We start from the raw sequence: 26931 nt of genomic DNA, 5'->3' as shown, positions 1-26931 counted from the left end.
CTCTGGGTTTCAATTTCTGTATCAGTTAGCTATTGCTACGATCGATGCTTCATAACAAATCACCCCAAGGCTTAGTGGCTTACGACAAGAAGCATTTATTCTCATGATAAGCCGTCTGCCAGGGTTCCTCCGACCTGGGCTAGGCTCGATGGGGAAACTCAGCTCCAGTCTCCAGGTCTGCTGGGCGTGGCTCCAGGCTGTAGGCTGGGCCCAGGTCTGTTCTCTGTATGTTCTGGGATATAAACTGAAGGGGCAGCCCCTACCCAGGGCATTTTCTTCTCAAGGTGGATCACTGGAGTACAAGAGGCAAGCTCAACCGTGTAAGCACCTTTCAAGCTTCTGCTTGCATCGTGTCTGCCAACATTCCATTGACTAAAGCAGGTCACAGGGCCAAGGCAAATTTAAGGGGTACGAAAGCATCCTCTGCCCCATGAGGCCATGACCAAGTTTTGGATGTATAATTCTATTACAGAGGGTAAAGAATTAAGACTAGTCATTCAGTGTACCACAGTTTCTCTATCTGTTTTCTGAAAATCCCTTTTTGCAAGATCTAAGCAAGCTACCGTCTAACCTCCCCTCCCCCCAACACTTCCTATCAAGGGAATGGCAGAGCCAGTTGAATTCGAGGAGGGCCTGGGCTAGAGTCACTTGGCAGGCTGCTTTCCAGAAGATATTTTGGGAAGCTCCACATTTTGGAGTGAACATGGATACTCTGGACCTCCATGGTTCCACTGACCCCAGGTGGGTTGCTGGAGAGTCTTTTTGGAAGATTCGTCCATTTCTTCCATTTTCAGAGGCCAACAAACTTTGGGGAAGATGCACTGCAGTCAAGCACGTGTCTACATCAAAGGCCAGCTTTCACTGGGAGGGGACTTTCGGAGAGGGAGGCTCCCTCCCCAGTTGCTGCACACACTTTGCACATGATCCTCTTAGCAGGACACCAGTGTCCCAGCTGTTCCTTTCTATCTCGTCTTCATTTTCTTTCCTGCCTTAGTGATTGCTCCAGGAGGCAGGTTGGCACACACATCTCTGTCAATAAGGCCTTTGGACCTAGGAGATGACCTTCTCAGCAGGAGATCCAAAGTCAACAGACTCTTACGAACTCTAGAAGGCCAAGGTGTGCCAGGTCACTGACGCTGTTTCCAAGGGACTCTGGCCAATGCCATGCCATCTTCCGGATTCTTGAGAGTGTCTGTGTGTATTTACATGTGTGCCCCATGGACTCTTGGGGAACCAAGAGAACCAGGCTATAGGGACTCCATCTGGCCTTCCACTGGCTCTACAGACTTTATTGAGGACTGACTATGTGCCATAGAACTGTCAGGGCCAGAAGTGAACCAGAGAGACTAGGCCCTGTCCTGATGGCCCTCAGTCGCAGAGCCAGAGTGAGGTCATGGGAACGACACCAGCCTGAGAAGGAGATCTGAGCTCTGGCTCTGCCACTCGTTAAGTGAAGGAGTATTTATTGAGTGCTGACTCAGTCGTGCTGGGGACACAGTGATGAGCAAGACAGATAGATCCCTTTTGTCATGGGCCTTTTAGTCTTGTTGGGGTGGGGTGGGGTGGGGGCGTTGCAGGCCATAAAAAAATAAGCCAATAGAGAAAGATGATGTGTCAGGTAGTGATGAAGAAAATAAAACAGAGCAATGGGATAGAGAGTCACTAGGGGTCACTTTAGACGGAGTGGTCGGGGAAAGCCTCCCGAGGAGGGGACACTTGCCACTAAGTAGCTGTATATCAGCGAGCCCGGGTCCCCTCTTTGCCTTAGTTCTAATTGTACAGATGAGGGTGTGGATTACAGGAGCTCTATGGGTCTGTCTAGCTTTGAAAGGCAGTGATCTATCTTCTGCATGATCCTTTTACCCAGTCCTGCAAAGGGGGTAATAAAAAATAAGCGAATTATACTGCAGTATCTCCATGTCCTCTCTCCAGGGGGGAGGTCCTGTACGTATAGGATGGAGATGACAGGAGCAGGGGCCATCTCTTGTATTCAGGTAGCCTCATTTCCACGTGGCATTCCTCTCCCACCCCCCATTCCCCCTCCCCTGATGGCAGCTGGCTTAGAACCTTGCTTCTCCAGGGCCTCCTGAGGCCCATGTCCCCAGATCTGTATCACAGAGCCAGGGCCTGGAGCACTGAGAGGGCTCACTGAGGCAAGACCTCAGGCAGCTGGGTTTCCCCTGTGGGAGCAAGGAGTTTCGGTCCAAATCCTGCAGAGCCCCAAGTGGCTGGGTGAGGGTGTGAGGCCCCAGGTGCCCACACTGCCCCTCTCAAGCTCCCTGCAGAGCTCCTGGGAGCCGCCCACCGCTCTCTGGGTGCTGCAATGTCCTTCGACCCTGCAGGGTGGGCAGCTCCCTGGAGAAACAGCAGACTCAGGCACTGCCTACTGGTCACCGGGGCCACGAGGGTGATGGTGGAGGGTCTGGTCTAAGAGACGGGGATGGGTCATCAAGCTGCCCTGCGTTCCACTGCCTTGTCTTCAGCTCCGACCTCCTGCCTGGCTTGCCCCAGCCACTCCTGGGCTTCTAAACCAGGGGATGGGGCAAAGGAGTCGGCTGGTAAATAGCTAAAAATAACCTATTCTCATTTCCCCTGCATTCTACCAGGGTGAGCTTCCTCTGCCACTACGTTATGACGGCACTACTTTATAATCGCAAAGGTTTATAATCATCTGGGTGAAACACCACTACAAGAGTGTACTGAAGCCCTCGTCTTGCCCTTAGCAGCTAACAGCTCCAGCGCCTGCAACAAGGATGTCACTGCAAGCCCAGGCCCCAGCCTCACTGGCAGCCTCCAGGACACCATCCTTAAAGAAACACAGCCGCCCCCCCCCCCCCCCCCCCCATTGGAATCAAAGCCACTAGTTGCTCCCAGAAGCGCACAGATCACTTCTGAAGACAGGGAGAGTGAGAGGAGGCGTCTTCATCTGTACTCATTGATGCTGCCACAATGCACAGCTGGACACTTACTGGAGACCTGAAAGGAGACAGGACGTTCTTGGTTAGGCTGTGCCTGGGGGCACTGACTGCCCCCTGGATTGAAGGGCAGGGGAGGAGGCTGCAGGCCGCCCCTCCTGGGTCTGGGCTGTGCGCTTCTCAGTGCCCTGACTCCCAGGGGCTGCATTCACTCCCCATGCTCTGAAGGAAGATGCCTCCCTTGCCCTTTGCAGAAGTTTCATCTCCCTGAGCCAGGATCAGCACTCATTTTCCAACCGACACTGCTACTTCATTCTTCAAGAGAGTCTCTCCTTGCTTTTTGCTCCAGATATTCATTATATCCCAGGATGGCTCCTCCTGACCATGTGGCCCCATCCTGTCACCTCCCATGGCTGGGCATTGAGAAGGGTTCTCTGAACTAAGAACCAGGACCCCTGAGTTCTAGCCAGGACGATCCCCTACTGTGATGTGATTTTGGCAAATCGTGTCAGCGCCCTGGTCCTCACTTCCCTCATTTCCCAGTCACTGGGGCGGATGAGGTGCTGGACAAAGCGAGGTTACCAGCAAGCCTCTTTGCTTCTCAAAGCTGGACCAGCAGCATTGACATCCCCAGGGAGCTTGTTAAGAAATGCAGAATCTTAGGCCCCATCCAGACTTACTGGATCAGAATCTGCATTTTAACAAAACCCCTAGATTCACTGGCACATTAAAGTGTGTGAACTGCTATGAGTGACATGCAGTTAATTTGCTCAAAGTTTGGTTATCAAATAAAAGTAAAAGGACATTTCTAAAGATTCTTGGGTGGAGTAATGAGCATAATGTTTTAAAAAAATTGCAGCAGGCAGCGATCTCTCGGGCGAGGCATTGTAGCCATCCAGCGTGGCCTTGGGGACCTGGCAGTGGGTGGGGAGTGTGGGTGCAGTCTGCTTGATCGTGCCGGGGAAAAATCAGTAATTCTCTGTGACACATTGAATGTGAAAGGTGACAGGAAGGAAGAGGTCAAAAACAATTCAAGGCTAGGAGCCCTTGGTCCTTCAGATCTAATTCTGTGTGCAGGACCCCCGGCTGGCTTTGCTGTTTGGTAAACCAGAGATGGTCCTTATTTTTAAGACACTGCTCGCTGTCCTGATTGAATCCTAGGACAGGAAGGAAGGACATCAGGCACACCAGAGCATATGAAGGCGATGTGTTCCAGTTACTCTGGACCCGGGTTCACAGCTCTGCTAGGTGAGGGCAGGCCCTGGGGACCACCAAGCACAGGGCTGCTGGTTAAGTCATAGGTATGGAGTTTCCTCTGCACCGTTGCTAAGCAGGCTGGGCCAGGATTAGTTAGTGCTGCCAATGGAAGGAGCACAGAGTCTGAACCGGCTCCCACCCCAGGACTGTCACTGCCCCCCAGACTCTTGCATGCAGTGATGACTAGGGGAGGGGTGGGGGAAGCTGGTAAGAAATGCCACAGAGCAGGGCTCAGAGTATTCAGTGCTCCAAGACACGGTTCCTCACATGCACAGATCTCGCCCCCAAATAAAGGGTGCCATTTCCAGTTCATTCTTTACTTTATGAACCCCAGTCACGTGGAGCTGTCATCTATATTGGGATTTTTGTGACTGTGGATTCCCAGAATAGAAGGTACTGCTATAAATAGACCATCCAGAAAATCTCACACCTCACCGTGTTGAACCGGTTCTATCTGCGGAGGCCAGTTTTTCCCGCTGACAGCTCCTGGCGCTTGGCCGTTTACAAGGAACTTTTATGGACGTGATCTCAGGAGAGGCTGACCACCCGGGCAAAGGTGGAAGCTGAAGTCAACAGACGTGAGAGGGAGGCTCTGTGAGGTGACCTGCCTAAGGTCACAGGGGCGGAAGCAGCCCTTGCCCTGAGTGCTGGGTTCTTTCTGCTTCCCTGGGAGGGCTCCTGAACAGAGGAGAGAGCTGGGGGGGTTCCTCAGAGTGGAGGCAGCAGGCGCCGCGGGGACACTCTGGCAGAGCCTCTCCTGGCACTGGCTGGAGAAGAGGGCCTCGAGGTCATGGGGGTCATACCAAGGCTCCTGTCCAGACAGAAATATTTTCAAACTCAGGGATTAAGGAAGATTTGGGGAAAAAAAAAAAAAAAAAAAAGCATTCTGGAAGAGGGTTCACTTCATTTTCTCAGATTTAAAAACCATCCCTGGCAGTTAGAAATAGCGGATTTGACACCATGGATGACGAACGCCCCTTACGGGGGATATATACCTGTCCACACGTGCCCCTGGCAGGGACTTAAACTTTCCACAGCTTTTCTGTGAATCCTAAATCAAGGAGAGTCATCCTGGCCCTGGGTGAAGTCTGAGAGCCTGTGGGCCCGGCTTATGTTAAATCACCCTCTCTGGGCTCGGGCTCCCAGGCCCATAGTCACAAATCCCCCATAATGAGCACTCCTGAAGAAGCCCAGACAGACAGCACTGCTAAATTAAGAGCAGAGGGGGCCCAGGGCGGGTGAGGGAAGTGTTTGCTTTGGCTGGGGAAGGTGCTGGGCCGGCCTGCTGTTTGCCTGCCAGGGAGGCCTCATAAGTGGCCTGTGTAGAAAGTGCTGTGTGCTGGGGCTGGGCCACCTGCCGCGCATCTGCCCGGAGAGGCTGCACCTGACCTAGCAGGACAGGGACACTTTGTCACCCTGTCTTCAGCTTCCTTTGCAGCCCCATGGTCACTAAGAACCCAGGATTATTTTCCTTCCCTTCAGAATAAAAATGGAACCCTCAAACTTTTGTTTGTTTTGATGAATGACTTCCAGGCTGCCGTTTGTTTGGAGAACAAAGCTCCCCAGCTGCACGGAGGGTGGAGGCCAGGACAGGAGCAGAGTGGCTTTTCAAGGCAGTGTGGCTCAGTGAAGAGAGAAAGCCTGGGTTATCCGGCCTCTGCTGTTTGTAAGCTGGGCAAGTTATTCAATCTCTGCGTGACTCAGTTTCCTCACCTCTCAAAAGGGGGATCATACTCCTGGCTCTGTACGTCTTACAGGAGTGTTGAGAGCCTCAGATGAAATAATATCAGTGAAAAAACTGTATACATGGTAACGTGCCATCCACGTTTCACACAGGCCCTGCAGCCCCGCTCTCTGCGCCATCGGGCACGGTGTTAGCAGGAAGATGCCATCCTGACACAGACCATGGGTTTACACTGCTTCTCTGCTGAGAGGGTTGGATGATAACGTCTCTATTGTGTGTACAAAAGCTGAGGAAGCATAACTTAAAAACACTGATTACTTGGAGGTTTCTTGATAGGAGAAATGATGGTTGATTTTTATGAATATGTTACAGGGGAGGGGGTCTACCAGCTCCAAGGCCAACCGCTCCCTTGTCTGTGTCCCAGACACCATTGCCTCTCACTTCCTCAAAGAATTTTCTCCTTCTGTTTGGTCTGCTTTTCCACATCGTCCGTTTCCTTCTTTCTATTGGCCCAGTCCTTTCAGTATAGAAACATGTCTTCTTAACCATTTAAAACAAAACCCCAACCCCTCCCCTCGGTCCTGACTTCCTTTTAGCCTCGCCTCATTTCTGTGCTCCTCTTCACAGCTAAACTCCCTGGAAGAATTGTCTCCACTTACTGTCTCTGCTTTCTCTCCTCCCTTTCTCTCCTCAGATAGTCCGATGGAGTTTTCATTCTCCCAGTCCCCTGACGAAAAGGGTCCAGGACCAACATGATATGCAAAATGGCCGATGGGCAAGGTTTTGTCCTTTCTTACTTATGCAACCTCTCAGCAGCACTGGACTCTGCCAGCCTGTCTCCCCTTCTCAGCATCCTTGGCTGGATCCGCCCGTCTCCCTCAATGTCATTGTGCCTCAGGGATCTGTTGTCAGCACTGGAAACCCTATTTGCTCTCTTCGAAGGGGATTTTACCTGGTACCATGGCTTTACACACCATCCAGCCCTCCCCGCTGAGCTCCAGACTCAGTGAGCTGGCGACTCCACATCTCCCGGGATCTCCACTAGCATCTGAAGCTTCGCATGGACCAGCCAGAACCCTGACTCCACCAGCTCCTTTCCTCTGATGTCTACTCTTCCCTGCCTCTCTCCTTTCAGGAAATGGCACCACCATCTTAACTGCTCAGAGGAGAAGCCCAGGAGCCCTCTGACTCTCCTCTCTTCCTCACAGCTCAGATCCAATCTGCTGGCAAGTCCAGGCTACTCTCACCCCTTGCCTGGACCTTCCCAGGAGCCCGGCAACTGTGCTCCTCCCGGTCTCCTACGACCCACACCACATTCAAAGGCCAGAGTGAGCTCTTGAAAGCACTAATCAGACCATATCACGCCGTCATTGAAATTCTTCACCGAGTCCCTGCTGCACCTGGAACAGAAGCCAGGCCCTCTACCCTCACCCACAGGCCTGTGTGGTCTGGCCCCTGCTCCCTCACTCAGCCCTCCAGCCACTCTGGCCTTCCCACCCTGTGACCAAGCAAAGCTCCTTCCCGTTCAGGGCTCGTCACTTTCTGCTCACGCACACAACGCTGCACGGCTGCTCCGTTCTCATCTCTCTGCTATCAGTTGAAAGTTCTCCTCTCCAGAGGGGCCTCCCCCGAGCTCCAGCTAAAAGCAGTCTTCCTAGTTGCTCTTCACGACACTACTCATTTTAGCCATTTCATAGCACTTATTAGCACCTCTCACGATCTTATGTATCTGTTGACGTGCTCATCATCTGTTTCCTCCCTCCTCCTGGAAGGTCAAGGATGTCACTCTGTCTTGTTCACTGCTAGGGCCCTAGTACTGGTACAGTGCCTGACATACAGAAGGTGCCCAATAAATACAGTGTTTGTTCACCAATTGGCTGTTCCGTGTCCAATACATATCATTAGAGTATTTGGGGGCTAGATGGGGCCTTGAAGATCACCGAATCCAATTTTCTCTCTCTATATCTTTTTTAGACAGGGAACTTGAGGATGAGAGAGGGCAAGTTATGTGGTCAAGGTGTGACAGCAAGTCGGTGGCAGCTGTCTCAGGCCTCAGAGAAGCCCTGACAATGGTGCTGATGTGGCTGATCCTGGTGGTGAAGAGAGGACAGTAAACAGGCTGGCATCCCAGTGAGAGAGCCTGCTCTGCACAGGCCATCCTTCCCTGGGGGGGCTCCACCCATGCGCAAGGCCCCTGCTGCCTACACTGCAGAGAGCAGGCCGTGGAGCTGAGCATGGCCCGCAGGGCAGGTGTCCATCATTATAGGACCCCGTCTGCCGTTTCAACCATCAAGGGGCCTTGTTGACATGTAAAAGCAATGCTAAGCCTGTCTAGTAGCCTTTGGATTCCTGGCTAAGACTAAAGCGGGGCTGGGGAAGGGGTCCTGGGCTCTTCTTGTGGCTCTCTGGGGAGAGGAAGGCAGGAGAAGGGCATGTGGGCAGCTGCCAAGAGGAAGAGTGGGGAGGTCAGCAATGAAGGCTGGAAAGGGCCTTCTGTCTCTCTTCCGGTGTCTGACACATCACACATATTTCTTCTGCGACTGTTACGGTGTCCTCAGGCCTGGGCCTTCAAGTGGCCCTTCCAGCTACAGCTCATTGGCAAGAACCACGCTCCGGCAGGAGAGCGAGATTTCCAGCCAGGGATTCAACAAGTCTCCAAACCGTCACTCCATCCCTTCCTGTTTGGAGAGGCTGAGCAAAGGAGAGCTGGCTTCAGGGACAAGGACAAAAGGAGCTGAAGATCTGGAGGAGGGAGAGACACTATGCCGGGCACAGCCGTGCCTTGGGCCCATCCTGGCGTTTCTGATGCTGCCTTCTGAGGCTTTCTCTGGGAGGAAGCAGAGGCTGGGCACATGTGAAGTGGCCGCAAGGCCAGTCCTGTGGCTTTGGGAAGCTTCCCACTTCCTTCTCACCTCACTGCTCACTCCAGACCCCTCCCCCGCCTCCCCAGCCAAGTGTTGGTGAGCAGAGCGGGGTGCCGGTGGCCCTGGAGGAAGGCACACTTACATTTCTTCTCCAGAATGCTCTGTCTGGCTTTGATGAATGCCAAGATGTCGGAGTCCGTCTGGCTGTCCCCAGTGAGAGGGATGGATGACATCGGCCTTGCAGGGATGCTGGGGACAACCACATATCACTCTTACTACTCCTTCCCTTTGGACTCAGTGCTTACCTTCCCAAAGTGCTTCCCATTTTCGGTGACTGCGTCTCACCCAGGAAGCTGGGCCACTGCAGCTGCCTCCTCCTCTCTCCCTCCGCCTCCTCCGTGGAGCAGCCTCAGCTATCCTTTCACACGCAGATGAGTCATGTCCTCCCCTGGCTTAAACCTGTCAGTGGCTTCTCATCGCTCTTGGAATGAAATTCAAACTCCACCCCTGGGTGATCCCATCCCACAGCAATCTGGCTCCCCATCCACTATGCTCTGGCCACCTGACCTTCTTTCTGTGAGTCAAATACACTAAGTTCCTTCCGACCTCAGGCCCTTTGCTTTTGCTGTCCCCTCCCCCCAGGCTGCTCTCCCCCAGACCTTTAAACGGCTGGACATGCTTTCTCTCACCACCTTCTCTACCCCCTCCCCATCATGCTTCCCTACCCCCTTGCAGCTTAACCCACCCAAGCCCATTCTAGCTGGGGCCTAACTGTCTCTCCTTCAGCACTCAACTTAGATGTCATATCCTTTAGGACATCTCCCCAGGGTGTCCCCATCCCCCACCATGCTTAGCTAGTTGCTCCTGAGGCAGAGATAACTATTCTCCACTCTCTCCTTAAAAACAGAACTATAATATTTAGCTGAGTAAGTTGCCACAGCTAAAAAGCCCCTACATTTCCCAGCCTCCTTTGCAGCTGTGTGTGGCCTGGTGACCAAGTTCTGGCCAATGAGATTTATAAGAAGTGTTGTGTGCAATTTCCAGGAAATCTCCTTAAAAAGGGAGGGATGGGGTCTGGCCCAGTGGCGCAGTGGTTAAGTGCGTGCGTTCCGCTTCTAGGTGGCTCGGATTTCACCGGTTAGGATCCTGGGTGTGGACATGGCGCTGCTCAGCAAAAAGCCATGCTGTGGTAGGCGTCCCATGTATAAAGTAGAAGAAGATGGGCACGGATGTTAGCTCAGGGCCAGTCTTCCTCAGCAAAGAGGAGGATTAGCAGTAGTTAGCTCAGGGCTAATCTTCCTCAAAAACACAAAAAAAGGGAGGGATGTCTGCGCCCTTTTCTCTCCTCTTTCTCCATCAACTCCTGTACATATAAAATCCCCCTTAAGAAAATTTAGAGCAATGTACTCTCTTGACTTTGCCCAGCGTCCATCCTCACACCCGAGACTCCACACAGCAGGGGACAACACCCACTCCGTTGGAAGGCAGGGAGCATTGCATATAATACAGGGTTTTGTATTGGTGTTCAGCTGCTGCTCAGCAAGAAGTGCTACAGCAGAACTGAGGCAGGGCGCCGCGTGGAGCTGTCCACTCTGTCTGTGGTTGGGGAGGGGCAGGAGGTGCAATTGCCCCTAGGACAGCCTTGGGGGAAGAGTGGGGTGGGCCAGGTGAAGAAGGGCGTGCAGGCACCTAGTCAGAGGGCCGGAGTGAACGGCTCTCAGGCCTGAGGCCAGGCTTGTCAATGCCATGTCCTTCCCTGCCTGGGGTCTCAGCGGTGGGGCTAGTGGGCTATGCTGGACCTGCCCCTGGGCTGGCTCTTTTTCCTTTAATGGCCCCAGGTACACCCGCTCACAAGGAGATGGGAAGCAACTCTGCCCACAAAGGGTCCCAGCAACCCTGGGAGGAAATTCCCCAGCTCCGCGGGTCAGCATCGGTGAGAATCCCAGGGAGTTCCCAGGTTCCAGGGTGGAGGCTGGCCTTGGGTTCTATTTGTGCAGCCATAGGACAAGGGGCACCTTTAGTCGTGGGGGAAGTGTACTGGTGATTTCGGCCCACTCCGCCTACTGTAGGGGCTGTCACAGGTGTCAGAGGGAGGAGGAGACCACAGACCTGTCTTCCAGGAAGGCGCCGGTGCCGCTCTGCTGCTGGCTGTGCAGGACGGGGCAGGGCGAGGGCAGGATTTTCCTGGCACTCACATCACTGCAAAAGACAAACCGACAAAAGCAAAACGTATGGGAGGAGGTTGACAGAAGAGAAATTTAGGGTTTATATTTAGGAGCTGTTATGGACTGAAGGTTTGTGTCCCCCCGAAAATCCATATGTTGAAGCCCTAACCCTCAGTTTGATGGTATCTGAAGGAGGGGCCTTTAGGAGGTAATTGGATTTTGATGAGGTCATGAGGTGGGGTCCCCATGATGGGATTGGTGCCCTTATAAGAAGAGGAGGAGAGACCAGAGCTCTCTCGGTACCACGTGAGGACACAGTGAGTCTGCAAGCCAGGTTGTGGGTCCTCTCCAGAAACTGATTCTGCTGGATCTTGATCTGGGGCTTCCTAGCCTCTAGAAATGTGAGAAATAAATAATTTCCTGTTGTTTAAGCCACCCAGTCTATGGTGTTTCGTTATGGCAGCTTAAGCTGACTAAGACAGGGGCTGAGAATCCTCTGTCATGGGTGGTCTTTAGGCTGCTAGACAGAATACCAAAGACTGGGTGCCTTAAACAACAGGAATTTCTTTCTCACAGTTCTGGAGGTTGGAAGTCTGAGAGCAGGGTGCCAGCATGCTCAAGTTCTTACGAGGGTCCTCATGTGGACTGTGGACTGCCAAGTGCTCACTGTGTTCTTACATGGTGGAAAGAGAGTAAGCTAGCTCTCTGAGCTCTTCTTATATAGGCACTAATCCCATTCATGAGGGCCCCACCCTCAGTTCATAAAGGCCCACCTCCAAAGGCCCCACTTCTGAATACTATCACATTGGGGCTTAGATGTCAACACAGGAATTTTTGGAGGATACATTCAACTCATAACATTCTGCCCCTGGCTCCCAAAACTTCACGTCCTTCTCATGTGTAAAATACATTCAGCCTATTCCGCCAGCCGCCAAAGTCTTAACTTGTTCCAGCAGCAACTCTGAAGTCTACATTCCAGAGTCTCATCTAAATATCATCTCAATTAGATATGGATGAGAGTCAAGGTAAAATTCACCCTGAGACAGAAATTCCTCACCAGCTGTGGACCTGTGAAACCAGACAAGTTACGTGGTTCTAAAATACAACGACAGGACAGGCATAGGGAGAGACATTCCCACCCAAAACGGAGAGAGAGGAAAGAAGGAAAGAGTGATGGGTCCTCAAGCAGGTCCAAAATCTAGCAATGCTAACGCCATGAGATCTTAAGGCTTGAGAAGAATCCTCTTTGGCTCAACGCTCTGCCTCCAGACCCACTGGGGTGAAGGTCCTGTGTTCTGGACACACTGAGGTGGATTTCCTGCTGGACTCTGCTGGGCAGGGGTCATGCCATCATGGTTCTGCTGGGTGGCCCCACCCCTAGAGCTTTGGGCAGAGGCCGTCTGACCTGATGAAAGTAAGGCTAGGGGCCCCCCTTTGGAAATGAAGGAGGCAACTGTGATGATCTCTGAATCACCTTTGGGGCCATTCTTCCCTTGTCTTGAAGAAGAGTACATGTTCACGGCAAAAGAACTCTATGGTCCCATCCTGCAGAATCCAAGAAGTCCAACAGCCCTCCTCATTCCTTCCCGTCCCCTTCTCCTTCAGTTCAGTCTGTCAGTTTGCCAGCTGAGGTAGCTGATGAAGTCTGGGGTTCACACCCACACTAACCTCCGTATCAAATGGTCACTTGGTGACACCCCTAGTGTTCTTTTCTGAGGATGTTTTCTCACGTTTTGCAATATGGATAGGCTGAGAATTTTCCAAATCTTTAAGTTCTAGTTCCTTTTTGCTTAATAATTCCATCTTCAGGTCATTTCTCTCTTCTCATATTTACTCTAAGCAGTCAGGCGGAGCCAAGCTGCTCCTTCAACACTTTGCTTAGAAATCTCCTCAGCTAAATATCTAACGTCATCACATCCAAGTTCTACCTTCCACGAAAAGCTAGACCAGGAACACAATTCAGCCAAGTTCTTTGCCGCTTTGCAACGAGGATCACCTTTTCTTCATTGTCCAATAATATGTTCCTCATTTCTGTCTGAGACCTCATCAGAATGGCCTTTACCATTCATATTCCTACCAACCTTCTCTACGTGATTATTCACATATTCTCTGAGAAGATGGAAGCTTTCTCGATAGCTCTCCTCTTTCCTTTCTGAGCCCTCACCAGAATTGCCTTTAAATGTCCATTTAAGACAATCTCAGCTCTTCCGGCATGCACTTCAAAACTCTTCTAGCCTCTACCCATTACCTGGTTCCAAAACCATGTCTATATTTTTAGGTATTTGTTATAACTGCACCCCACTTCTGTTACTAATCTCCGTGTCAGTCAGTTTGGACTACTATAATGAAGTACCTTAGGCTGAGTGGCTCATAAACAATGGAAATTCATTTCTCACAGTTTCAGAGGCTAGAATCTGAGATCAGGGTGCCACCATGACTGGGTTCTGGTGAGAGCCCTCTTCTGGGTTGCAAACTGCCGACTTCTCATTGTGTCCTCACATGAGGAAAGAGAGTGGGCTAGCTCTCTGGCCTTTTGTTTGTTTGTTTGTTTTAAATATGACTTTAGCATCCTCTAGTGATTTTCCTTTATTTTTTCTTGCTGGGAAAGATTTGCCCTGAGCTAACATCTATTGCCAACTTTCCTCTCTCTCTTTCGGTTTTTTTTCCTCCCCAAAGCCCTGGTACATAGCTGTATATTCTAGTTATAGGTCCTTCTAGTTCTTCTATGTGGGCTATCACCACAGCATGGCTACTGACAGACAAGTGGTGTGGTTCTATGACCGGGAAGTGAACCCTGGCCATTGAAGTGGAGTGTGCCAAACTTTAACCCCTAGGCCATCAGGGCTGGCTCTCTCTGGCCTTTTCTTATATGGGCACTAATCCCATTCATGAGGGCCCTACCCTCATGACCTAATTACCTCCCAAAGACCCCACCTCCTAATAGCATCACATTGGGGGTTATATTTCAACAAATGAATTTGGGGAGGACACAAACATTTAGTTCATAACAGATAGTTTACACATTAGTTTTCACTGTTGGAGCACTGCATGTGCTGGAGGTGCAAGCTGAACAAAAACAGTACTGATCACAACTGTCGCCTACAGATGCATCTACACCAGGTCCCGGGAAAGTGCTCTGCAAACATCATGCCATTTAATCCTCTCAGTAGCCTCGTTATCATCATTATATAGACCAGAAAAGTGAGGCCTAGAGAGGTTAAAGAAACTCTCAACATTACCCAGCTGCTAAGTGGCAGAATCTAGATCTCGCCACAAGTCTGTGAGCCTCAGAGCCCGTGCTGTCAGCCACGATGCTTTATTAACCAGACCCGAGTCTGTGGTCCCGAGGAGGCACACGACGGAGCTGCATGGCTTATTCCGGCCACGTCCACGGACCAGCTCCGTGCTCCCTGAGTGAGGAGTCAGCTCCAACAGCTCATGCAGATGCAACTTTGTCCACCTAACCTGGCTGCCTGCTGCATGTGCCCTGCCCTGGATGCCTGGTTGCAAACAGTGGAATCCAGCAGTGCCCCCTGGGAGGTGAAGAGGCCGGGATGCCAGTGACATTATGAGGTCCTCTCCCTTGCTTTGGGATGGTCCTGCCTAGATACCACGTCAGAACTGGAAGAGGCGTGGTGGGGACATTCAGGCTGAGAGGTGGGCTAGGGTAGGGACAGGTGCATTGGCTTCGTCTAGCCTGCGTCATCACTCCACAGGCCTGACGATGTGCTGGCTCACCCATGAGTACAGCCCCTTCCTCAGCTCCAGCCTCTGCCCTCTCCCATCGCAGCCAGTGGCAGGGCTTCTCACTCTGCACCTGCCTCCACAGATTCAGGACTGTGAGTCAAACAAAGAGGAAAGGAAATCAGGGCCTGGGATCTTTTCTCTTCGGGCGTCTATTTCTGAGCATCTCAGACTCTCTCCTGAGTCTTTGGGAGAGTTGAGGATCTGCGCTGTCTGGTGAGGGCTGCTGTAGGACCAGAGGCAGCCACAAGGTGGCAGGCTCTGCCTGCTTTTCTTAGGAGAACTGTGGCCAGTACTCAGGGCTCCTTCTGAGTGGCTCCTTGTGCAGGCCCTGGGCAGAGAAAGAGAAAGGGCTTTCCAACCTGTGGGTGCTTTGATTACACCAGGTCAAGGTCAGTTTGGAAGCTGTAGCAAGTCTTGCAAGATCAAGCGATTGGCACAGGAATGGCTCAGTAACTCCATGGTTTCCCCACGGAGCCTCTTCTCAGATGCCAGGGAGCCTTCACCGGTGCCAACAGTTGAGGGCTGGGAGCGGGTGGAAGAGGAGCAGAGCTGGACATGGGCAGGGCAGAGCGCATGGTCACACCATGGCAGATGGGGTGTCCAGCACCCTCTGCAGAGGCCCAAGTGCCCAGCCCGTTGTCTCAACCAGCTCACGCAGGAGGGTGGCACATGCGAAGCTTGGGGCTCCTGAGGGAAATGAGTCCCCCAGTCCTGAGGCTGCTTGAGAGTCCCTGGATGCCTTAGCTGGGTTTCTGAGCCCTCAGGATCATACCGTGAATTACTTCTGTCCTCTTTCCTGACCAACCAGCTTTTGACAATGAATTCATTTCTCATGTTGACATTCCTTCTGGAGAGAGAACAAACCAGCCATCAGATTTAATGATCTCTTTCTTAATAAGGATTAATAAGTAATATTAATAATAATTAGGCCTCCTGGGTTGCCAATCAGAGTGTTGTGAATTTACTGTGATCAGCCTGCAGGCCCTGAGCATCCTCGGGGAAGTGATGGAATCAGCTTTCCTTCAGAAGCTGAGCAGCAGAGGACCAGCGCCTGGCTGCACCAAGGCTGTCAAGGGAGCCACTCTGGAGCTCGGGGGCAAACAGCCAACTGGACCCGCGCTCTCTGGCTCCAGCAGCTCTTCAGTGGCACTGGCACTGGAACATTTCTCTGCTCATAGAATAATAGAGTCAGAGTGATCTTGATGCGTCTTACAGATGAGGCAGAGAATCCCAAAGCGGAGAGCTGGCTTGCCCAGTGGCCCACTGCTTGGAAGAGCTCTGACAGGGATTTGTTCGATACAGCCTTTGTGAAAGTCTAAGCTGAGTCTAACCTTGGAGGTAACCACTGGTGAGATAATACACACCTTGGAAATCCAAGGTTCCGAACCTCAGGGTTAAGGATCTCTTGGCAAGCACATGCAGGCATCATCTTAAATTGGAATAGCTAACGAATGTCCAGGAATGCCAAAGCCAGAATAGAACAGGCCCTGCTTCTCAGACAACGTGGATGTTGGGGGAGGAGCGGGATTCTGTTGGTGGTTTCCCAAGGAGATCCTAGGAGGCTCTGTCCAGTGGCTAATTCTTAGACCTAAGCTGGCAGCAAAGTGGACAAATGGACAAGGAAAAAGAGTGGCAGCCTTGGCTGATAGGGAGCATGGGAGAAGGAGCACAAAGCACAGGTGGGAAGACCAAAAAAGAAGAAAGAGAATGTAGGGTGGAAATAAAGATAGGTAGAGTGCGAGAGAGGAATAAAAAGATGGGAAAAGAAGGGAGTGAAGGAGTAAAGCTGAGAGAAAAAAGGAGGGAGGGAGAGGGCAGAGAGCAGGAGGTGGGAGGGAGGAAGAAATGCCACTGAGCAAAGATGAAGCTGTAGCTCTTCATGTTATTAACTAGAGTTCAGAACATCACATTCGCTTTCCGGCCTAAGTTTTCTCATTCGTTAAATGGGAGGATTGAATTCAGGGGTTCTCAATAGAAATGGTGGGGCCAATATCAGGGAGTTCTGGTTTCTGGTCAGGGGCTGGCCTTCTAAGCACACCCAGATTTGCTCTTTGAAAATCCTGGCCCCTTGAAAATCAGACTGTGGACACATGGAAAGGCAGGAGGCCCCTGGCAGGAGGACCTGGCATTCAGCAGAATATACAAAAAGCACGATTGTATGAAATAGTACGGAATATGGGCTGGAAAATGGCACCTCCTACTAAACAGCAGAATACACAGGTGCTCTTGAAGGGCGGTCACTAACGTTAAAGGGAGTTGACCCGAGGAGTGAGGGGGTGGCCAGACGCTGACAGGCCTGGTCAATCCTGGAATCACCATTTATTAGCTGGGGGACCCTGAGCAAGATAATTAATCTCTCGGAGCCTGTGTGTTCTCATCTGTAAAATGGGGACAAGGATAGCACCTATGTCACTCATTTGTGCAGTGCCTGGCCCAGAGGGCCCTTGATAAATGGACAGGGGATATTATTACTGTAGAAGAAGAAAGCCAACGCTGTCTCCTTGGAGGATGTAAGGACATCAACAACTGATCCTTTGCTGTTGGCTGTTTGCAGAGAATGTGCAAGAAGCCACTAGGACCTGGGCTGGGTATCCCCTCTGCTTCCCCTCATAGAGCTCTGTGAGCTCCTTCCCGCCAGATCGTAGAGCGAGGGGCAGGTGAACAGCAGAGCCCCCAGACGCTTTCCCTCTCACCTGTCTACTGTCAGCTTTCCTCCCCCAATTTTTGGTATCCAAACTACTGTGTGGGCGAGAATTTAGGAGTGCCAACCGCTTACAGCTTAGGCGTCCTAACAAACATTGTTCAGGACTCTTGGGTATCTCTGCCAAGGGTCAGCGATCGGACCAGAGCACTGGCAGGCACCACAGAGGACGGACGGGCCTGAACAGTGCTCCAGGGCCTGCCAGAGAGCCATCTCCCCAAAGACCCTCCTGCCAGCAGTCATCAAAGGGGCTTGGGGCTGAGCTCTGGGAACATGATTTTGGGAAAGGTCCCATGGGTGATCTGATACCTATCTTTGAAATCAAGATTCTGAACTTCACTTGGCAGGCACAGTCTATTTCTACGTTATAGCCCTGGAGTGTGTTTACTGGGCCTTTCCACGCATGCGCACACACACACACACACACACCCCCGTGCGCTTCACTGTGTTAGAAAAGAGGCTGGGGAAATAGCCAGGGCTTCTGCGCCTCATAATTGGGAGGAGAGCTTATTCTTGTGTGGCAGACACACGAGAGGCTCGGAATGGAGCTGGAGCAGTGACTGGGGGAAACACTGTCCCCTTGGCTGGCCTGGCCCAGTGTTTTTCAGACATGCTTTGTGGAGTCCTGGGATTTCAGGGATGGGGCCCTGTGTGGGGAGGCAGGAAGGTATACGGGGCTGCAAACTCAAGCGCCCCAGTGAGTGCACCCAAGTGAATGCACAGAGAGGGCCCATGTAGGACATTTATGCTAAGATGCCTGTATTGTTATGGAGCAGTGCAGCTGTCTACTTACACTGCCTTTTATTTTTGAATTAATGGCCCAGTTTTTCAAGAAGTTTTAGGTTTATAGAAAACTTAGCAGATAGTGCAGAGAGTTTCCATATAACCCCTCTCTCCCTCCTTAGTTTCCCCTATTATTAACATCTTGCCTTAGGGCTGTACATTTTTTACAACTGATGACCCAATACTGATACATTATTAACTGAAGTCCATAGCTTATGTGGGGGGTCACTGTTTCTGTCGTACAGTTCTGTGGATTTTGACAAATGCATCAGATCACATAGCCACCATTACAGTGTCACACAGCATAGTTTCACTGCCTTAAAAATCCCCTGTGTTCCCCCTTTCCACCCTCCCCTCTCTCCTTGGTAACCACTGATCTTTTTACTGTCTCCATAGTTTTGTCTTTCCCAGAATGTCATATAGTTGGAATCGTACACTATGTAGTCTCTTCAGATTGGCTTCTTTCACCTTGTAATATGCATGTAAGGTTCCTTCATGGCTTGATAGCTCATTTCTTTTTAGCACTGAATCATATTCCATTGTCTGGATGTGCCACACTTTGTTTACCCATTCACCTATGAAGGACATCTGGGTTGCTTCCAGTTATGGCAATTATGAATAAAGCTGCTATAAACATCTGTGTGCAGGTTTTTGTGTGGACGTAAGTTTTCAACTCCTTGGGTAAATACCAAGGAATGTGATTGCTGAATCATATGGCCAGAGTGTGTTTAGTTTTGTGAGAAACTGCCAAACGGTCTTCTAAAGAGGCTGTACCATTTTGCATTCCCACCAGCAACGAATGAGGGTTCCTGTTGCTCTACATCCTCGCCAGCATTTGATGGTATCATATTTTTGGATCTTAGCCATTCTAATAGATGTGTAGTGGTACCTCATTGTTGTTTTAATTTGCAATTTCCTAAGGACATATGAGCATCTTGAGCATCTATGAGCATATATATCGAGCATCTTGTCATACACTTGTTTGCCATCTATATGTCTTCTTTGGTGAGGTGGCTGTTCTGATATTTTGCCAATTATTGTTGACTTTTAAGAGTTCCTTGTGTATTTTGGATGCAAGTCCTTTATCAGCTACATGTTTCACAGAGATTTTCTCCCAGTCTGTGGCTTGCCTTTTCATTCTCTTAACAGTGTCTTTCGCAGAGCAGCATTTTTAATTTTAATAAAGTCCAACTTATCAATTTGTCTTTTATGGATCTATCTGCATTGCCTTTTAAAACAACAGCCTAGCCAAACAGAACACACCTTGCCAGCTGTTGACCCTGGGCTTAGGGGCTTACGTAGGAGATGTTTCCTAAGACTAGACTACCAGCTGAAGTGCTGGCACGGCAGGCAGGTTGGGGGATGTGGAGATGTCCAGGGAAAATGTCAACCAGGTGGTGGAGGGCTCACTGACTGGCTTGTTTTTTTAAAGAGTAGTTTTAGATTTACAGAAAAGTTGAAAAGATAGTACCAAGAGTACCCCATACCCAGTTTCCTTTCTTACATAATCTTATGTTCTTATGGCACATTCGTCACAACTAATGAACCAATGTTGATACATTGTTATTAACTAAAGCCCATACTTTATTCAGATGTTCTTACTTGTTACCTAATGTGCTTTTTCTGATCTAGGATCCCACCCAGGAGAGCACATTACATTTTGTTGTCGTATCTCTTTAGGTTCCTCTTGTCTGTGACGGTTTCTCAGAATTTCCTTGTCTTTGATGACCTTGACAGTTTTGAGGAGTACTGGGCAGATATTTTGTAGAATGTCCCTCAATTGGGACTTGTCTGATGTTTTCCTCATGATTCTACTGGGGTTATGGGTTTTTGAGAAGAAGATCACAGAGGGAAATTGCCATTCTCATCACATCATTTCAAGGATACCATCTGGCACTCCCCCTCACCCTGTTTAAAAGCTCTATTTCACATTTCTAAGTGAGAGCTCAGCTCCTGTTCAAACCCAGTCAAAGGATCGCTCCTTGGCGGTGGAGGCTGAGGCCCCACTCATGCTGCCCTGGCCTCTGTCATGACAGTGCCGGGTCTGTCTAGGGGATGGAGGATGGCCAAGGCATGCGTCACTGGCTCTACCACCTGCGCTGTGTGGCTGGAAGGAGATAATAGCGTGGACGGCATGGGAAGGAACCTGTCTTCAGAAGACGGTGTGCAGGGCAGCAGAGTCCTGGCTGGACCATGTCAACATTCAGGGAAACTGGCCCTGGGCTGTCCTCATGGAGGCCGTCCTCACGGGAGGCTGCCCACATCTCTCCTGAATCTGTGCTAGGACGGAGTCCTTTACCAGAGCTCCCCTGTATCCCGGCAGGCTGACCACCAACATCCCCCCCCCCCGCCCCCGCCACCAACTCTCCCTCCCTCTCCCATGCTACTCTCCCCTCCCCCCTACTGCCAACCCCTTCTTCCTGCTCAGGGGGCAAGACCAGGGCTTGTGGGTTAAGCTGCTAGTCTCTTGCGGCCATGGCAGTAGGTCCAGCGGCTGTCAGAGCAAGGGGGAGAGGACTGAAGACTGAAGAGGGTGCTCAAACGAGCCTGAAAGCCACTGTAGGGCCCAAGCATCTACAACTGATTTAGCAGTAAAAGCAGTTCACCCTCTCACATCGTGCAGCCCACGGAGAAACCAGAGGAGCCGGAACGGCGGAGGAGAGGTGGGAGCCCTTTCTGGGCACCCTCACCCCGTCGGCAGAGGGCGCTCCTTACCTTTTGTCAGAGAGACACTGGGCCCTTTCGTGCTGGGCCTCAGGTGTCTGCAGAAAGGGCTTCATGGGGTTGAGGGCATTCACCGTGGGAGAGTTTACCTGTTGGCCCAGGAAGGAGATCACAGTGTTAGCCTGACTCTAATGACATGGGAAAACGTCCTTGATGTATTTCTTAAGGGGAAAAAGCTAGCTATAGAAGTCGGTAAATACAACATACATGGGAAAAAATAAATCTAAACATAGTAATGACCATCATGATGGGCAACAAAATATTATCTTGGGATGGCAGGATTACAGGTAACGTTTGATTCTTTGTGCTTTTCTGTGCTTTCTAAGTTTTCTAAATTGAGCATGTATTACTTTGTGTAGTTTGGGAAAAGTGTTTAAAATGTGATCTGACAATTCTCCAGAGGTCCTTTCTGGTTTGCTTCCTCTTGTCCCAAAGAGAAGCTGCCAGAGTCTGGAGGAATCCACTGAGCAGTTCCCGTAGGGAAGCAGCTCCGGCAGGCGCCCTGAGACCCTGGCACGTCTCCACTCAGGGCTCCGGAGCAAGGCTTAAACTGCAGCTTCCCTGAGCCCTGGCAGAATGCCCCGTGACTCCCCCAGAACAAGAATGCACAGGAGGCTCACGAGGAGCTGCTCCCAGGCTATTTCCCCTTGTCTCCCGATCTCCCCAGGATGCTGTCATGGGACAGTTTCTCATCGCCTCTCATGCTCTCTGCAGGTTTATGGCTTTCCACCTCGCCCTGCTCAGGGTACACCTGCAGCTATAAAACTGCCTAGTGGCGGGATGGAATTGGCTCCTCAAGGTGGCCCATCATCCCTGTTGCAGTCACCTGGTCCTGTTGGTTTCAGTAACATCCTGTGGGACAGGGGACACATGGAGTTGTCACCTTTGCCTACTCTGGCTTTCACTGTCTATGTAAATCATAAACTGTCCGAATCTGTCAGCTCTGCCCAGACACTTCTGAGTCACACCGGACGAGCCGCATTGACTGTTCAGTGGCTGAAGGTCTCATTCTCTGATGACCTCACTAGGAAGGGTCTTAACTGGAGCACAGACAGAGGCACCGTGAGCATGGATGCGAACCAATTACATCTTTATTTTTCCTGACTTCTACCTGAGATGGAGCATTTCTTTCAATGATAAATGTAGACAACAAATCGTAGTAATATTAGCAGTACCAGTGCCTTGTCACCAGTAGAAATCACCGATATTTTCATATCGCCTTACAGTTATTGCAGAAACCTTGAAATATTGTGTTCATCACTACTTTGAAATTATGGCAAATTATGGGCCCACCCCTAGATCTTATAGTAATGCATTTGTAAAGTGGTATGCACAGTACTATACCATAACTTTGTTTTAAAAATATATCGAGAACTGTATTTCAGTCTTATTGGTGTTCTTTGTCTTCTTGTGTATTTAATTTTATCCAGATATTCTCCTCTATTGTCTGGACACATGGCTACTTGGTAACATACTGGTTACTGCTTGATTGTGTGTCCTCAATCTTTTCCTGGCTTTCTGTTTCTTTGTCCTTAAAATGAGGGGATCTGCCTGTTAGATCATCTCTAAGGGTTCTGCCAGCCAAGCAAGTGACAGGATTAAGTGTACTTTGTCACTTCCATTGTGCTACAGCTGAGGAGTCGCACGAGGACAGTCAGAAGTGGAGGTTTGTACTAACAGGTTGTTTTAGCCTTCATCATACTATAGAGAATGTCTAGGAATTTGTCTAGGAAATGTGCAAAAGTGTACGCACAAATATGTCACCAGTGAAAAACCAGAAACAACCTAAATATTAAATAATAGGAGACTGGTTAAGCAGATGACAATAAACCCACATGATGGGACAGTGACAGCCATTAGAACACCCGTGGAGGACAACAACGTGGAAGGGTAGTCGTGCTGTACAGTTAAGTGAAAAAAAGCCATTGAGGCACTGAAAACCAATATGATTCTATTTTTATAAAAACATAGGGATGTATACGCATAGAAAAAAAGAGGAAATAATATAAGCCAATATGTTAATATTGGTTATCCTTAAGTGGTGGGATTGTGGTGAGTTTTACTTCCTTGTGTTTTTCTACATTTTCTAAAATTTATGTAATTTATATATATATATATATATATATGAATGACTATAATAAACAAAACAATCACATTGTCAATATGATATCACTGGAGAACATCACAGACAGCAGTGATGGCAATCCACTGGTTTGGGGAGCTATGCCCTCCATCCCCACCTTTCCACGTGTCAGGCACCAGAGCAAGGAAGCACTGAGCCCCGACCATTTGCGTTCCTCGTTACTAAAACGAGCACTTGCTTCGTGAGCCAGGGCTGAGAGCAGGGGTGCCTGTGGGTCGAAGCCCCACCTCTTCTGCCTCTGGCAGCCCCATGGGGGCTGTGTGTCTGACCCCTCCCCAGCTGCCCTGATGTTCTCCAGGCCACAGGGGGAGGGGCGGCTCTGGGGCAGCAAGGGACACGCTGCCGATACCTGCAGGCTGGTGGCCTCCTCTGCCCACCAGGCTTCAAACTCTTTCTGCAGCTTCACCTTGGCTTTTTCCATGAGAAACTGCAGGTGCTCAATCTCCACCTTCAGGGCCTTCAGGCGCGTGAACATTGCTTTATATCTACAGTGGGATCAGAGAAGAGTCTCAGAAGTCACGGGCAAGGAGGGAGGGCTGTAAACGGACTGTCGCTGCAGGGCCTGGGCCTCAGAAGCCTGGCACAGAGGCCTCGGCGTGGCGCCAGGGTTTGAGTCCCTCATAAAGCAACAGAGCCAAGTGTTTCTGTCCAGGGCCCACGGGGCTCTGTGTGTGGGCTGAACGACCCTTCTCCTCTCAGAAGGCTAACTACCATCACTGAGCACCTACTCAGGGGCAGACTTGCTCTCGGCCCTCGACATAGAGCAACTCATCTCATCGTCTTCACAAGCCCGTGATGAAGATCCTGTTGTCATCATCTCCTCTTCACGGATGGGGAACCTGAGGCATGGAGAGCTTGAGTAATGTGCTCTATGGCACAGAGCTAATGAGCAGAAGGGCCAGGATTTGAACCCCAGCCGGCTGGCTCCAGAACCACAGTCTTAACTCCCTCACCCTTCTGCTGGTTCCCCTTCACTCGGGAGACCAAGAGCGACAACTCATTTGTTACTCCATGTGTGCGTTTGGGGCTACAAGGAATTAGAATGTGTCTAACAGGAAGCAGGTGAACAGCCAAGCTGCAGAGACCACTTGGCTTCTGAGATGACCCTGAAGTCATCTGAAGAATGTGGGCCAAGGAGACAAGATGGGGGTGGAGTAAAGACGCAAGAAGAATGGTTTGGAAAGAAACTGAGAAAAATAAGTGAAGCGAGGGAAAACGAGGACAACTGGGGAGCCAATCCCAGTGGTGGAGAGCCACAGTGGCACGTCCAGGAGGCCAGTGTGAGGAGGCCAGCACAAGGCACGCTGGAAGGAGGATGCTGGCAGGAGAAGACACAGTGCATAGTTGTCAGGAGGGACCTGGAGCCCAGCCACACGGAGCTGTGTTCTCCTCAGGTCTCGGGATGGCAGGAGCGTGTGTGTGTGGTGGCAGTGGGGAGGAGCAGTGTGATTGGGTTTGCTCAGGATGCATGCCTAGTACGCACAGGGGTGGCCTGTGTTTCAATGACACCATCAGCTCCTTGAGGACAAGGAAGGTGACTTGTTTGGTCTCCCAAGAACCTCTCCATGGCATGGAGGAGACAGCAAACGTTTGCTGAATGCATAAATGAATGAATGAACTAAAAAGTTTGACTGGAGTGTTCCGGGAGATTCTGGGACCATGCTGTGTATCAGCAATGACCACATGTCTGTTTACGCTGGAGGTTCCTCACTCTGTAAGTGAAATCATTTTGGGACCCCAAATGGCTGCAGGAGAGTATGCTGTTCTCAGGACACCTCACAGATAAGGACACAAGAGGGAAATGGGGCAAAGTGCAGGCCTGAGGAAGACCTCCACGGTCGTACTTCTCGCCCCTAGATGGCAGTAGCAGACAAGACTAGCTGCTTGCAGAGCTGCAGCCTGGGGCCTTGGGCTGGAGAGCGTGACAGCAGCAAACCGGCCTCCCTGATTGGTAAATTCCAGCTCCAGGGCCTGCTTCGGCTTCTGCTCCCCATTCCAACCTCACACATCCTAGGGTTGCCGCATTTCACCGCTGCCTGCTCAAAGGCAGCACCTCCTCCAGCTATTTGAGGACCTGGCTGCAGGACACCCTTCCCCGAGTAGCTCCAGCCTGGGTCGGGGCATGGCCACTCTGCCCTGCCCTATGCAGTGCCAGGTGGTCCCTGAGAGCCCTCTGAGGCTGGGGTCAGGGCACTTGTGGCAGAATGAATGGGCACCTTCTCTTTTCTTCTTCCACCTGTGACCTCAGCTTCTCTTCCACTGGGTCCGGCTTTGAGGGTGCGGCAATGTTTTCCGAGATGCCTGTAGAAGGGAGATGCCGATGGGTTACTCCAACGAAGAGGAAAGGAAAAGGAGAAGTATGATATTTAGGGCCGATGACAGGGTCAAAGTGCATCCCAAGATGAAAGGGGACGCTGTGACTGCCTTCCCGGGCCTCTTTGGATGGGAACCTGCTTTGGCTTCCTCCTCTGGATGGCAACCTCTGCTTGGCTGAAAGCCCCCAGGAGACGCTTCCTTGAGTATTTCCGCTGTCCCTCCCATGACCCAACATCTGTCACTGGAAGAGAATTCTTCCTTAAGTCGCCACTAATCCTTTTACTATTGAGTTCTCTCATTTCCTCTTGCATCCTCAGGGAAGATGCAAAATTGCACTTCCCCATCCTTTGATACAGAGCCCTTCACAAACCAAGAAGACATCGCTAAACCATCTCATGTCTTTCTTTGCATCAGCTGATGTGCCGAATTCTCTGGCCTCAAATCATGTCTCCTGTTTGTGACTTCCCTCTAAAGCGGTTCCCAAGCCAGATTAACGCAGGAAATGCCAATATGCAACCAGCGCTGAGCACCACACTCAGAGGCCCGTAAGACAGGGCCACACCGTGGCAAGGCCTTGGGGAAGGCAGTGTCCCCATGTCCACTGACCACTGCTGTTTGTTGCCTGGTGCCAGCCCTGGCTGCTGGGCTTGTCTGGAGCCTGTCCTGTCCTAGCCTGGTGGCAGGGGGGTAGTCTGTTTACCTTCCTAGGGTCTCTTTGTGGTCACACTGCACTTCTTAGGCTCACAGAAGGCGCCTGTAGAAGTCACACAGCCCTGCTTTTTACTCCGTGTTGGCGAGGCTACTACGGGCCAAGTGTTCTCTGGACATGATCAGACAGACGTCCTCCTTCTAGCACTTATTTGAGGTAATATTGTTCCCATTTTACAGACAAGGGCATTGAAGTTCAAAGAGGTTAACTTGCCCAAGGCCACACGCCCAACTTCAGGAACCTGGATCCAAATCCAGGGTTGTTTGGCTGTAAGGGCCCTGGAGGCAGAAATTCCCTCTGCAACCTTTCTGGTCATCTGCTTTCTGCCCAGATACTTCCCGTGGTGGGGAGCTCACTACTTTGCATGCCAGTGCATTTCATTGCAGGCAGCTGTTTCCTCTTACTTGGCGCTGAGACCTGCCCACTAATTTGCTTTCACCTCTACTTGGGATCTTTGGAGTATCCTAGCATGTCCTCCTTGTTAATCTGATGGTTCTTCAAATATACTAGCAGCAACAACAAAATACCCTACGTGTCTGGAGCTCTATTCTCAGGCTGACTGCCCAGTTCTCTCATCTGAGGGCTCAGTGACATGGTTACTTTCCAATTGATCTTAGGTATAGAGCCTAGATCTGGACAGAAGACTCCAGATAGGCCCGAGAGGAGCAGGGTGCAGACAGCTTTTAAAAATTTATGTTCTAACTAAACAACACGCTTCTCAACAAACAATGGATCATTGAAGAAATTAAAGAAGAAATCAAATATTATCTGGAGACAAATGAAAATGAGAACACGACATACCAAATCATTTGGGATGCAGCAAAAGCAGTCCTAAGAGGGAAATTCATTGCAATACAGGCTCACCTCACAAAACAAGAAAAAGCTCACGTAAGCAACCTCAAACGACACCTAACGGAACTAGA

General features: G+C 50.7%; 1 protein-coding gene across 2 annotated transcripts in view; it reads right to left on the bottom strand.

Annotated features, from left to right (window-relative positions):
* Positions 1 to 73: 73 nt before the first annotated feature.
* KIF6 (kinesin family member 6) overlaps positions 74 to 26931 on the bottom strand; it is a 377323-nt gene continuing 350465 nt past the window's right edge. Inside the window, exons 17-22 of one of the 2 annotated variants that reach the window (XM_070514982.1) lie at positions 25200 to 25284; positions 23333 to 23468; positions 20832 to 20929; positions 10830 to 10919; positions 8863 to 8969; positions 74 to 2976 (exon numbers count right to left, since the gene is read on the bottom strand). In XM_070514982.1, coding sequence (XP_070371083.1) covers positions 2966 to 2976; positions 8863 to 8969; positions 10830 to 10919; positions 20832 to 20929; positions 23333 to 23468; positions 25200 to 25284 — 527 coding nt within the window. In that variant the 3' untranslated portion in view covers positions 74 to 2965. The remainder of the gene's footprint in view (positions 2977 to 8862; positions 8970 to 10829; positions 10920 to 20831; positions 20930 to 23332; positions 23469 to 25199; positions 25285 to 26931) is intronic. The other variant, XM_070514983.1, reaches the window with a different exon arrangement.

This window comes from Equus asinus, chromosome 8 (genome assembly GCF_041296235.1).
Source record: "Equus asinus isolate D_3611 breed Donkey chromosome 8, EquAss-T2T_v2, whole genome shotgun sequence".
In the NCBI taxonomy this organism is placed as follows: domain Eukaryota; kingdom Metazoa; phylum Chordata; class Mammalia; order Perissodactyla; family Equidae; genus Equus; species Equus asinus.
Note: the sequence above shows the minus strand (reverse complement) of the source record. Positions and strands in the feature narration are given on the sequence as shown.